The sequence below is a fragment of the Phascolarctos cinereus genome, unplaced genomic scaffold (genome assembly GCF_003287225.1).
Source record: "Phascolarctos cinereus isolate Bilbo 61053 unplaced genomic scaffold, phaCin_HiC Scaffold_2;HRSCAF=192, whole genome shotgun sequence".
Lineage (NCBI taxonomy): Eukaryota > Metazoa > Chordata > Mammalia > Diprotodontia > Phascolarctidae > Phascolarctos > Phascolarctos cinereus.
In genome coordinates, this window is record NW_027555625.1 from 192,728,636 (window position 1) to 192,743,113 (window position 14,478).

Sequence of the window (14,478 nt, forward strand, 5' to 3'; positions counted from 1 at the left end):
TGACTCTAGCTAGGTATGTTGTTGTATTTTATCAGTATGCAGTGAAGCCCCCTGGATTCATCTTCATCACCAAGTACATCTTGATTTTTCCAGTTTCTCTGCCTTTGCTCATTAAATTCCCTAATCTCTGCTCAAAATTTTAGCAGTTTTTTCCAGTTCAACTCACATGCTACCTTCTTTGTGACACGTTCCCTGATTGACCAGTCAGAAATGGTCTTTCATACCTTTATATCCTCATAGTACCTTATCTGTACATTTGTTACGTCCTCATAATTGTCTATTTTGCATCATAGTTACTGGTGTGTGTTTTGTCTCTCCTTCTAGACTCCAACCTCTTTGAAAGCAGGGACAATGTCTTATTTAATGTACCTCCGAAGGTATCTTCTTAACTGCCTGGCACACATTGACATTTAACAAGTGTTTACTTGAAATCATGGACTACATGCTTTTTAAATCTGTGAATTTCATGAGACCACAGGATTTAGAAGTGGTAGGGCCCTTAGAGATTATCCGGGGTTCTTAACTTTTTTGTGTCATAGACCTGTTTGGCAGTCTGCTGAAGCTTATGGTTCTCTTCTCAGAAAATACATAGTTTTTAAAAATTAATATATTGAATATAGTAATAGCAATATTGTTTTAAGGATGACTTTGAGCGAATAAGTTATTTTGTCTATTATAAATACCTCAAAATAACTATAAAGGACATATGAAGAAAGACACTATCTGCATCTAGAGAAAGAACTGATAAATAGAAATATGTAAAGAATAATCTTACATATATATCCTTACTTATGTCTAATGGTAGCCACTTCTAGGATGGGGTGGGGGGAGGAGGGAAGAAAAAAAGGAAAAAAATTTACATGATAATTTTGTTGTATATTTGAAAGGAATAGCAAGTTGTGCATAGTAGATTTACAATTTCATGTACGGTCATCTTTTTATTGTATAATGTTATGGAAATACTTGTTTAAAAAATCATAATTTAAGATAATACTAAGTTTCAGTTAGAAGTTAGTGAAAATAAAGATGTATTTCTTTTTTCTCCAAGTTCAGTGATCCCCTGAAATCTCTCCATGGATCGATCCCATGGGGGTCCTTTGACTCCTGGTTAAGAAACCTTGATCTAGTTCAACTTGCCTATTTTACAGATGAGGAAACTGAGGTCCATAGATGGGAAATACTTTGCCTGAGGTCACACATCTTCTAACTGCAATTATACCAATTATACCAATACTGAGACAATGATTTAAAAATAATAATCTATGTGTAATACTTCAATGGATCTTGATTTCATTAAAGTGGGTATAGCCTCCAGCAGAGCAGACTGTAACCCTTCCACACCTTTTCATCCTGTACCACTCTTTTCTGTGCCCCTCATAAATGTAGCTGAAAGGGGTCTGCCCAATGTATTGGAGACCTTGCTCTAGGAAGGCTTTGTTGTCTTTAAACATAAGGCAAATTCAAATCCAACATCATTTGTTGAGCATCTGCTATGTTTGAGGTACTGTATAGATGTGGTGAGAAGAAAGGAGAATTTTGTCTTTGGTACAATTCTTTAATTTCTATTCATTTGCCAACACCCTTAACTGACCAGCCCGTACCCCTTGTCTCCACTCTCAGTCTCCCCAGGAACCCTTAAAAAAGCTTGTAGAAATGGCAAAACATAAGGATGGTGCACTTTACCTCCAAGCTACTTGCATAGAAATTGCCTTTTACCTCTGATTGGCTAAACTGCAGGGGTTCAGAATTTGGGTTGGCTTCAGATAAGCATCTCAAGGTTCAGATCATTCTCCAAGTTTATCTACTCTCGGAGGTGTACGAAATTTGTTTGGATAGTCTAGCAAGCTTAACCTTGTCAGGTCACTATTCTCCCTTTCTTTTAGTCCCCTGCCCCCTTTTCTCTCAGACTTTCTCTCTTTTCTTTCATTTCCCCAGCAGCAATGATTTTGAAGAAAAAGCCTTAGGCTTGGTGGTGGTGGTGGAGTGAGTGAAGGTTACACTCTTCTGACTCTTCTTTAGCTGTATGAGATGGGACAAATCATTTTACCTCTCTGACACTTTGTTTCACCATTAGGAAAATGGGAATAATAATAATAAAAAAAATAATAATAAAATAATAATAAATAATAATCATCATCTTACTACCTCCCCCATAGGCTTGTTGTGAGGAAGACCTTTATAAATCTTAGAGCACAAGAGAGATGTGAGCTATTATTATCATGCTTCTCTTATGCCATATTTATCCATTCCTTATCTCTAATTCTGGGAAAGAAATATGGAAGCTTTCCCTTCTCATCAAGTTTCTGTGATTATTAGTAGTTCTAAAGACTTGGAATAAAAGCAAAAGAAAAAAGTAAAAAAGAAAAAAACCTAAAAGAAGCTGGAATTGGATTTAGGATTGAAAGGGACCTATGAGATGATGTGGTTCAGCACCTACTTCCCCATTTTACAGATGAAGAAGCTGTTTCAGAGGTAAGTAGCATGGCCAGTATTCAGCCTGAGATCCTCTCTGATTTCGACATCTCTGCTATCAAGCCTTATGATGCTTAATGGACCAGAGCAGAGAGAGGCCTAGGTATTTATACCTCTAGCACACCTGTTACCAAATCTTTAGTCTATGTAGGTAGTAGATGAATTGTTCTTGGAGTTCCCTGGTCCATTCTGTCAGCAGTAAAAGACAGAAATCTACCACCATAATTGATTATCCGTAAAATGAGAAGGTTAAATTAGGGAATCTCTAATTCTTTTAAATTGAGAGCCATAAATTGAGAACACATATTGAAACCTCCGATAGTTTTTTTTTTAAGTGTGAACTGGGTTACTTTCTGCTTGGAATCTACATTCCAAATTGACTTAGTGTCTTAGGAATTTTTTAAATAAATCTTTTTTTTGGTTTGTTTGTTTTTGCTAGGCAATGGGGTTAAGTGACTTGCCCAGGGTCACACAGCTAGTAAGTGTTATGTGTCTGAGGCTGGATTTGAACTCAGGTCCTCCTGAATTCAGGGCCAGTGCTCTATCCACTTCACCACCTAGCTGCCCCTAAATAAATCTTTTTAAAGGAAAAACTACATACAACACAGCTACATGCATACAAACTCCACTAGGGTGGAGTAACTGGAGGTTTGCCCTAGAGTGCAGAAATTTAGAGGAGGTAAAAAGGGGAGGTATAAATAATTTCCACAGTTGTCTAGCATTGTGTAAATGCTGGAATTATCAGAGATGCAAGGGATCTTGGGAATCACCTAATCTAATTATCTGAGTAGGGATCCCCTCTACAGTTTCCCTGACAACTGGTTATCTATTCCTAAGCAGGCAGAAACATAATAGCACTTACTTAGCCAGAATAATTATTTAAAATAAGGAGCTACCAGATAGATTGCTTTTTCCATGCTTGTAAGTTACTCTTCTTATCTGGCCTGGACCCAGTCTGCCCTTTCCACTTTGTAAACTGAATCTGTCTGCTTGCCCTGAGCACATCTTATGGTCTAGATAAGAGAATTTTACTAAATTATGCTTTTGTCTTAGTCAGGCTACCCGTGCTACCCTGACCTCTACTTCTACCATAAAATAGCTACTAAAAGGAGGAGCTATAGGGCTTCTTGTTAAAGACAGTTTAGTTGGCTTGTTTTCCTGCCATCACTCTGCCTTTGGCAACAGCACATGGAGTTAGAAAGTCAGAGATGAACCACGTGACAGGCACAAAGCACCTTCCAGTTGTAGAATTCTTTGCCTCCATGGCTCTCTTTACTGAATAGCTTCTAATTCTCAGAGAAATTATGGTTTGAATTTCTTTCTGCTTTCAAAGTTGTAGTGAGGAAAGTTTTTCCACTTTCTTTTCAAGAACATTTGCCACATTTTATAATATTCACATAATTATACCCCTAATCAACTTGCATTTATTTTGTATTTTGTTTATACTTATTTTGTCTCTTTTGATAGGACATAAGCTCTTTGAGGGCTTATGAAGGGTCTAGTCTTTTTTTTTTTTTGTCTTTTTATCCCTAGCGTCTGACACAGGACCTGGAACATAATAGATGCTTAATTAGGGCTTGTTGACCAATTGAAAAAAAAAAACCCTCTTCGTTCCCCACTTCTCCATTTCCCCACACACTTTAAGGATGGGAGAGAACCTATAGTCAACCAGTCAACTCTAGGGTCCACTTGATGAATTCAAGGTTCTCCATTCTAAATTAAATTTAAGAAGTTTTCAATTGGGACATTTTCTGTTTTTCTTTGGGAGCCAGTGTTCCCAAAACTGACTGTGTATTTATTAAGCTTTTAAAATAGGATAAGTATAGCTTTTTGTTATTCATCCACCTATCCTTCCTTCCCTCCTTCCTTCCTTCCACCAATCTTTATTGAATGTTTAGTATTGGAAGGGTTTTTAAACAGAAGAGGTATTACATTTGTTCTCTTTGGCCCCAGGGAGCAGAACTAAGAATGATGAAAGGAAGTTGCAAAGGAACAGATTCAAGTTTGATGTAAGGAAACTTTTCTCAATGGTGAGAGTTTTCTAAAATAGTGGAATGGGTGGCCTCAGGAGGTAGTGAGTTACCCATCATTTTATGGGGGGGGCGGGAAGCTCTATTTTTTAAGCAGAGACTTGGATGACCAGATGTCAGGGAAACTGTAGAGGGGATTCTTGCTCAGGTAGTTAGATTAGATGATTCCCAAGATCCATTGCGTCTCTGTGAGTCGAAGATTCCAACATGCTAGACATCAGGAGGAATTAATTTACACAGTACTTTAGGGTTTATGAAGTGCTTTCCTCTCAACAAACTTGTGAGGTAAGTAGAGAAAGTATTATCTCCATTTTTTTAGATGAGGAAACAATAATAATCATAATTAACATTTACGTTGTGCTTTAAGGTTTACAAATTGCTTTATATGTATTATTTCATTTAGTCTTTATAACAACCTTGGGAGGTAGGTGCTATTATCATTCCTATTTTACAGATTTGGAAACTAAGGCCAAGAGATTTCAAGAGGCTTTCTCATGGTCACTTGAACACATAGGAAGAATAAGATGCAGTCAGTGCTCTTACAGAGGTTGAAGTTTAGTTGAATAAATTAATCTCCTGGGCTGCCTTTTCTCTCAATGCCATCTCCCTTGATGATTTAATTCACTTCTGTGGGTTCAGTTATCACTCCTGTAAGATAATTTTCAAATCTATTTATCCAGTTATAATTTTGCTTTATGTATTTAACCTCCTGGTAGACATCTCTACCTGGATATTCTTGACAGGACCTCAGACTCAATAAGTGAACTTACTATCTTTCCTCTAGATTTTCCCCTTCCAATTTCCCTTTTTCTGTTGATGTCCCCATCACTATCCAGGTTTGAAACCTCAGTGGCATCTATGGTTTTTCCTTCTTCGTTACTGCTCACATCCAATAAGCTGCCCAGTCCTGTCAATTCTATGTCCAGAACATCTCTCACATCTGTTTCCTCCTCTCCACTCACATGACTACTCTCTTTGTTCAAGCCTTGTTCGTCACTTCCTACCTAGACTATTGCCAGAACCTCGTAACGTGTTTTCATGTTCCTAGGCTCTCTTCTTTCCCAACCGTCCTCTACACATCTTCCAAAATAATCTGAAGACACATATCTGACCATTTTCCACCCATCCCCACCCTTCCTCTCCCAACTAAAAAACTTTCAGTGATTCTGTTTTTCCTGTTGGATAAAATATAAACTTCCTAGATAGCATTTAAGGGTCCTCTACCATCTGCGTACAACCTGCTTGCGTATTTTTACATTTCTCTCTTTCACTCACTCTACTTTCTAATGGAACTCATTGTTTCCCAAACTTAGTACATCATCTTCCTCTTCCCTATGTCTGGAGTTCCCTGCTTTCTTATTTCTGCCTTCCAAAACCTGTCTCTTCAAGATTCACCTTGGGTGTCACTTCTTCCAGAAATTCTTCCCTGCCCTACCCTCCTCCTCCTTCCCCAACAATTATTAGTGTTTTTTCTCTTCCTCATTTTCCTAGAAAACATTGTCTAGACCTCTCCTTTGTCCTTAAACAATCAATATCATCATTATTATTATCTGTACATGCATTGTATCCCTCATCTCAGGCAGTAAAATGTAAGCTTCTTGAAGGTAGGGACTGTCTCATCCTAAGGCAGGGGTTGAACCTATGTCACTCCTCTCTTCAGGAGCTTCTTGAAGAAGCTTCATATTGCTGCTAGAATAAAATAGAAACACTTCAGTCTGGTTTTTAAGGTCCTTAATTATCTGGCTCCAACTTATTTTTCCAGGCTTATTTTACATTATTACTCATAATGTGCTTAATTTACAATATGTTCAATGATACTATTAATAGTTTTCCTGCACTGGTCTTGCCTCCATTGGACTGAACAATTTGTCCCTCTCAACTGGAATGAATTCTCTCCTTATTTTACCTGTAATATGATGTAATATATAATATTATATAATATGTAACATTGTAATATAATATGATTCACTCAGGCCCCACTCTCTCAGGCCAGGTCTATTACATTTTATGCCCCTTCCCACCCCACTCCCACTAGGGTTCTCAGGGACGAGGGACTGAGGGACTTCGGAAATCTCTTGCCTCTGCCATTGGCTTGAGCCCTTGTGGAACCTGTTCCCCCCATTTTAGAGGCCTACCACTCCAGTTCTATTTAACCACTTAAAATCAGATTAGCTTTTCCCAAAGAGATACTTTTTCAAGTGTATAAAAAGAACAAAGGCTTTCTCCCCCATAACTGGGGCATATAATTCCCTTCCTAAATTTCCTCGGTCTCTGAGAAATTGGAGATAAGGCTCACAGCGTAGCTCAGGTCTTACTCCCAGCAAGGCCCAAATCCCAGTGGGTAAGCATCTTGTTGTGGTCAGGCTGCAACACCAAGCCTGGATTCTTAGACTCTTAGATGCCCCTGTCTCATTGTAAATCTTAGAATGCTTTAGAAATGTAAGTTATTATTATCCTGAGTCACTTAATGAACTAGTACATAATTGTGACTTTCAAGAGATTGGATTTTTGGTCTAAGCAATCAAAGGTTCAACCTTTGATCCTGTTCTGCATTCATCTTCTTTGGGAATTTAGATTTCAACGCCACAAGGGCAGAAAATCCACTTTCAAAAGCACATGTTGTGGGAAAAGGCATCAAGTACTTCAACAATTTACCAGACAGTTCTAAATACTCAAAAGGAATGTGGAGCTTGAAATCAGCTTGGTGCTTTTGTGTGAAGATGAGTTTTAAAGACTTGTCACGTGAATGTTCTGGGAGTATGAAATTATGGACATTGTTAAAAGAGTTTCTAATCCAGCCCTATCTTTGTTCAGGAGCAGGCAAGTCCTCCTTTAGTGGTACTTGGGGGCTTTACAAAGGTTCACTCGTGTTACTTTTTTGTTTAAAGGCAGCATTTCAGATGTAAGTAACAAATCTTGGTGCCTACATGGATTTGCAGGTCCTTCCAATAACTCCTGGCAGCCCTTGGGGAGTTTGGAATTCTTGTTTCCAGATCTTTAAGGTGTAGACCTTAAGGTGTGGTATAAATCCTATGATCCTACAGCCTTGCATAGCTGAAAAAGCAAGAAGAGAGAACAGAGATTCAGCATGATATAAGACTTACAGCTTAAGAAAAGAGCACTTAGGCCAGTTTAGGAAAAGTTGTATATCAAGGAGAAATTCTGGATCATTAAGTGGTTTGTGGTGTGTTTTTGATGGAAGCCATGTTCCCCACTGGGAAATTCTATATCACTTTCAGTGGTTCCAAGCTGCTCACTGCCACAAAAGGCCATTTCTTTAACAATGATATTCTCCTGGTGGTACTTTGTGGCTATGAAATGTGGCCACTATGATATCAGAAGAATCCCAAATGCAGGTGAGCTGGAGGACAGAGGAGAAGGTGCATAGGAGATGGCCGCATTTTTCTAATGATAGTTTGAGCAGCTTAAGTGGTCTCAAACATGGCATCAAGGCTGTGGGTGACTTGACAAGGAAGTGGTCTGCTCAGTTTGATATAGCATCTATGAAATATCAAAGGAGCCAGAGGAAAGCTGCCACCACTTTCTGCTGATCCTCTCCAGAGGATTTATGGAATGACATAGATTAAGACTGTATGTGACATGACAGCATGAATAGAACGCAATTGGTGCTGGCGGTGGGTTCATAGGCCTATTAGTTATGGAGGGAAGCACAGAGAAGGGCAGATGTTGGGGCAGGATTGGGTTGGACAAACGATTGGAAAACCTCACTTGGTTACAAGAAACTTGTTTCTCCATTTGTTTCTTCTGGTCAATCAATCAATCCATGAACAAAGATTTATTAAGCACTTAATCTGAGACTATAATGTAAGCACTGAGGATATAGAGATAGAAATGAAACAGCCAGCCCATGGCCCCACGGAGCTTACGTGGGAGAGCGTGTGCATGGTCATTGGGTGGGATACCTGACATCCTGGGGGGTCTATATGCAGTAGTAATAATGAGAATCTTGATTTATATACTCTCTCTTATTTGTTATCTTATTCAGAGGTAGTTAGGTAGTTCAATGGTTAGAGTGCTGGACCTGGAATTAGGAAGACATGAGTTCAAATCTGGTCTCAGATACTTAGTAGCTGTGAGACCCTGGGCAAGTCACTTAAACAGTTTGCCTCAGTTTCCTTAACTGTAAAATGGGAATAATAACATCTACCTCCCATGGTTGTTGTGAGGATCAAATAAGATATTTGTAAAGCACTTAGCACAGTGCCTAGCACATAGTAGGTGCTGCATAAATGCTAGCTATTATTGTGATTATTCAGTTCATGACATAATATTTATAAAATACTGAGCACAGCACCTGGCACATAGTAGGTACTATATAAATGTCTATTATTATTATTATTATTGTTATGAGGGTCTCATAACAGCCTTATGAGGTAGGTGATATTATCTTCACCATTTTAGAAATGAGGAAACTGAGGCTGAGAGAGATTCAGTAACTTGATCATGGTCACACAATCTCAAGAGATGAGATTTAATCCTAGGTTTTCTTAGCTCCAGGTCCTACAAATAGGGTTAAGTGAATTGCTCAGGATCACGTAGTTAGTAAGTGTCTGAGGCTGGATTTGAACTCGAGAAGATGAGTCTTCCTTAGTCCAGACCCAGTACTCTATCCGTTCTGTTGGCAATTAGCAGCACCTCCCCCCCCCCCCACCAGTGTACTATCCACTATACCGTGGTATTGAACCCACTTGGGGCACACTGTCATTTTCACATAGGTATAGATCTAATTCCGACATGATGATTAAGTAAAAATGTGTAGTGTGATTTTATTTTGCGTAAGTTTGACAAAGTGTTTAATAATACCTAATGAAAATTCCATAATGTGTCTTTAATTTTTTTAATAGCAAATACCTTTTTAAGATAGTATTGTTTCTTATATTCTGGGCCCTAGACTTAGATTTGGGTTGGAAATCTAACTACTAGCTGTACTCTGAATCTCTGTTTCTTCACTTATAAAATGAGGATAAATAATATATGCTCTTCCTATCTCAAAGGGCTGAGGAAATTTTAGTACATATAAAAGGCCCTGTAAAAAAGTGAGCTCACTTTCTCATGACTTGAGCTTAGTCAAACCACTGTTAGAAATTTAATTGGGCCTGGATAGCTGTGTGTTGGACCCAAGTACGCATTTACTTCTTTTCCACAAAGCCTTGGCTTCTTAAAAAGGAGAGTGTTACTTCCCTTCCACCTCACTTTTCTTTTTTCTTTTTGCAAAGGGTAAGAAGTTATCGCCTCTGCATCCAGATGGTTAAAGGGAATTGTGAACAAAGGGTGGGAGAGGAGAGATTAGGATGTGTTTGTCTGCTGGCAAAGCAATCTCAACATTTAAAAAGCACCATCTCTTAACTGCAGATTGTTTCTCTCCCCTAGGGCAATTTCGTATCTTCTTTTTACTGCCGCTCCTAATGTTTCACTGGGGAGTGAAATAAAATGGTTTTTAATTTATGGTTATTTTATCTTTACTTCTTTTTTTATTTGTCTAGGTTTTATTTGCAACAGATGACTTTTTTGCTCCCGCGGAAAACCTTTTAAAGGTATAGTAAATTGACATCCTGCAATTTGGAGGGTTGGCATGGAAGTGATCTATGGAGACATGTTAATTAAAATCCACTAGTACATTTGTGATGGGAACTGTGTGTGCCAGTGAATGAGACTGTCAGAACATCAGAAGAAGACATGAAAATTTGCATTTTTTCTTGCTAAAACATGGAACTTTTTCTTACTCTATTTACATGGATACTCTGATTTCTCAACACAATTTTTGTTGTGGATACATCACTTTCTGGGGAAAATACTGAACTTCTCATACTTATCAATGGGCTACTTAAACATTTTTATATATTTATATTTATATATTGATATAATTTTATATTTTCTATTATGAAAAGAATCCCTAATTTTGAAAAAAAAAGAATCAATGAAAATAATAAAAATTTCATATGAAGATCAAGAACTCAGAAGAGTTTTGAGGAATCTATATTTAATTTCCAAAGACAGTCATAGTGGATTGGAAAGAAACTGGGCCAGAAATGACCTGGGTTTCAAATGTAGCTCTGTTACTTACTTGTTGTGGGACCATGAGAAAATTACTTAACTTTTCTGATCTATAGCTTCCTAGTCTGTCAGAATGGGGATAATACCTGTTCTATCTTCTTCTCAAGGTTAGATGGAATAACCAAAATGGCTGCTGGGGACTGACTGTAAAGTAATTTGAAGATCCTGTGGAATTAATTATAAGGGGATTTTATTTCTATTAACAAATGCCAATAGGGGTTAAAACCCAGAGGCTATGATTTGAAAGAGTAGAATTTTCTTCTCTGGGTATTTAAAAAAATTTGTTAGACTTTCATCCATCTGAGTACAGTATAGTAGAAGTCCCTAAAGGTTACAGCATAGGACTTACAAAGGACCCTTCTAGTCCTAAATTTTTATGTTTATGTGTGATAAAGCTAGAAAGAACTTTGGAGACTATTTAATTTAATCCCTTCATTTTATAAAGAGGACACTGTAACCTACAGGGATCAAAGGCCATGGCCAAGATCACTCAGCTGCCTAGTGATAAAGTTAGGACTAGGGCACAGGTCTCTTGAGTCTTAATGTGGTTGGTTCTTTCTCTAGTGCCATATTGCCTCCCCATGGCTGAGAACTCATGAATATTAATTCTGAAAATTGTTCTACACATTTGCTTTAGAAACACAGACCAAGCTACAAACCAAAGGAATACACTGAGTTCGGAAAATGGATGGATGGGTGGGAGACCAGAAGGAGGAGAACTGCAGGTAATAAAATCATCTTTAGGCTAATTAAGGTTCTTAAGAAGCTGCTAGGCTGTTATGGGGATAGAAATGACCAGTGTTCTGTAGCTTTAAAAGTAAGGTCTAAGTGGGTTCCAACTCAATTTGAACAAGTTTATTCTAGTGGTAGAGTGGTTCATTTCGACTGGTATTTTCCAAGATTGTTTTTGTTTGTTTACTTACCATCTGATTAGAAAGCTGAGAAAGCTAATGTGGAAGTAGAGTGTGTCACTTCTGAATAAGGCCTGTAACCAGACTTGTTTTCAATTAGAAATTGACTTTATATTTTGTCAGTGTGTTGATTTTGTCCCTCTACTGAATCCTGTTCCTGGGCAACCAAGAGGCTGGGATTATTTAGTGTATCTGTGTTTTAAAGTCCTTCTATGCCTTGTTGTGGCACCAAGGTGACTATGTTCATAATCTGTATGCCATCCATGCTGACGACTCTCAGATCCATCTATCAAGTCTTAATCTTGCTGCAATCGTCCAGTCTCTCATATCCAACTGCCTTTCAGACGTCTCAGATTGGATGTCCAGCAAACATCTTCAACTCAACAAGTCCAAAACTGAACTCATTGTCTTTCCCCTTAAATCCTCCCCTCTCCCAAATCTCTCCGTTACTCTCAAGGAGACTAACATCCTCCCAGTCCCCCAGACTTGCAATCTAGATGTCATCCTCAGCCCCTTACAATCCTCCCCTGTCCTCACCAGTATACAATCTGTTGCCAAGGTCTATCAATTTCATATTTGCAACATCTCTCAAACATTCTCCTTCCGCCCTGCTCCCCAACTCTGATATTGCCTGGTGCAGGGTATCACATCAGCATCTCACACCTGGACTTTTACAATAGCCTGCTATTGGGTTTGCTTGCCTCAAGTCTCTCCCCATTCCAATACAGCCTACTTTGAGTTGCCAAAATGAAGCTCGGGTCCGACCATATCACAGTCCACTCAATAAATTCCAGTAGCTCCCTACTGTCCCCATAAGCAAATAGAAAATCCTCTATTTGACATTCAAAGCCCTTTACAACCTAGCACACTCCCTCCTACCTTTGTAATCTTATACTTTCACACCACATCCTCTACTCTGACCCCCCGCCCCCCAACCACAATACTTCTCATTTCAGCTCACTGGTCTCCTTTCTGTTCTACAAACAAGTCAAACCAGCTTTTCTCTCTCAAGGCATTGACTCTGGCTGTCCTCTACGCTTGGAAAGCTCTCCCTCCCCATCTCTGACTTTTGGCTTCACTGGCTTCCTTCAAGTTCCAACTAAAATCCTGTCTTCTACAGGAAGCCTTTCCTAACCTCTCTTAATTCTAGTCCCTTCCATCTGTAAATTATTTCCCATTTATTCTGTATAGAGCTTGTTTGTATGTATTTTTTGCTTGTTGTTCCTGCCCTTCCCCCCCCCCGATTGTGAGCTCCTTGAGGACAGGGACTGTCTTTTGTGTCTCTTAGTATCCCTACCATTAGCACAGTGCCTGGCACATAAATAGCTGCTTACTAAATGTTTATTGACTGACTGATGGTCATGGGTAAGCTTTGCCAGGCTATGTTAAGCTGGAAAGGCTTCAAGTGTTGGTTAGAAATTGCACTGTTCCAGAACCAGATCACCTAAGTGTGGAGAGCCATATCACCAAAAGGTTGGCAACAGGGTGAGGATTTTATATTTTTGGCCATAGCAACACTGGACACCACCCACAAAATCACAAAACAGTTGTGCTTTGCATCAGTGGAAGGAGTTGCCCACAATGATGAAATAAATCTCAAATAATCTGAAATATTTTTTATAACCTCCTCCCAGTCTACTCATTTTGAAAAATCATTTTTAGAAAAGAACCTATTTTATTGATATTTAAAATTTTATTCTAAAATGAGTTTTATTGATGCTTTCCCTTTTACATCATAGTTATTCTTAGATATATCTGTATATATATGTACATGTATGTGTGTTATATCCATACATATACCTATACACACATATTATATATATATATATACATATACACATCTTTCTGTCTGTCTATCTATCTATCTATCTATCTATCTATCTATCTATCTATCTATCTATCTATCTATCTCTCATGCTTCCTTGACCAAATTGAACCTTCTGGTAAAAAAAGAAAAATAATTAAGCACTACAGTGACTTTGTCTGATATGTTGTGTAACATTCTGTCCCCAGAGTCCCTTATCTCTGTGCCAAAACAATGTTTTGTTTCTCTTCTGGAACAAAAATTAGTTATCTATTAAGTATATTACTCAGAGTTGAGCTTCCTTTTAGTGATCTTTTAGTTCACATTATAGTCAATGTGGATATTGTTCTTTTGTTTCTGCTTATTTCACTCTTCATTCATACAAATCTCATGATTCTCTGAATTCATCACAGTTGTCATCTATAGCACAATAATATTCCATTTATTGTTGTTTCCCATCAATCTTTAAGGAAGTGATTTCATTTAAAATTGTGATGAATATTTATGTTATAGAAATATATGTTTATGTTATAGAAGTACATGTTTACCTACATTCTAATCTCTTTGGTTGTGTATGAATATCTACATTTGAAAAAAATTGAACTGGATGATTCCGACTAATTTGGATCACTTTAAAATGGGTATTTGCCTGAGAGGAATAACGGTTCCATTGTGATGTATCCTCAGAGCACAATGTGGGCTGGAGTCATCAAGGAAGAGGGGAGATCTGAACAGGGCCCTTAAAGGATGGATAGGATTTGGACAGGTAGAAGGGAGAGAGGGAGAAACATGACAGATATCTATGTTCATGGACAGCATCAACATAGGCACAGAGAACCTCCATGACAGGAAAAGGAATGTTACTGATACAGGAGCCCAGGGGCTATGGCCTATGTAGAGGGGAGAATTCCTGGGCATTATAGTCAAGTGTAGTTAGGCCATAGACAGCTATCAATATTACTGGTGTTGCTTCTTTAATCACTGAGGCCAACTCACAGGATCCTATTGCTGATGAGTGATTTTATGTGAAGAGGTGATCAAGGACAGAGTCAGGTAGGATTTTTATGCACAGCTTGGCAATGTTTGTCCTATTAGACCTTGGGTGCTGGGAATCTCTGTGCTCTGTTTGCTGGCTGGCCTTCTTGGGAAAATGTCCAAGAGAATGAGTGGCATGTGTCTTTCCACA

At 38.4% G+C, this 14,478-nt stretch overlaps 1 protein-coding gene across 2 annotated transcripts in view; it reads left to right on the top strand.

The window, feature by feature from the left end:
• Positions 1-14,478, top strand: part of ALLC (allantoicase) — a 42,312-nt gene that overhangs the window by 1,435 nt on the left and 26,399 nt on the right. Inside the window, exons 1-3 of one of the 2 annotated variants that reach the window (XM_078149754.1) lie at positions 359-490; positions 10,007-10,057; positions 11,215-11,302. In XM_078149754.1, the coding sequence (XP_078005880.1) occupies positions 434-490; positions 10,007-10,057; positions 11,215-11,302 (196 nt within the window). In that variant the 5' untranslated portion in view covers positions 359-433. Of the gene's footprint in view, positions 1-358; positions 491-10,006; positions 10,058-11,214; positions 11,303-14,478 lie in introns of those variants that run through there. The other variant, XM_078149753.1, reaches the window with a different exon arrangement.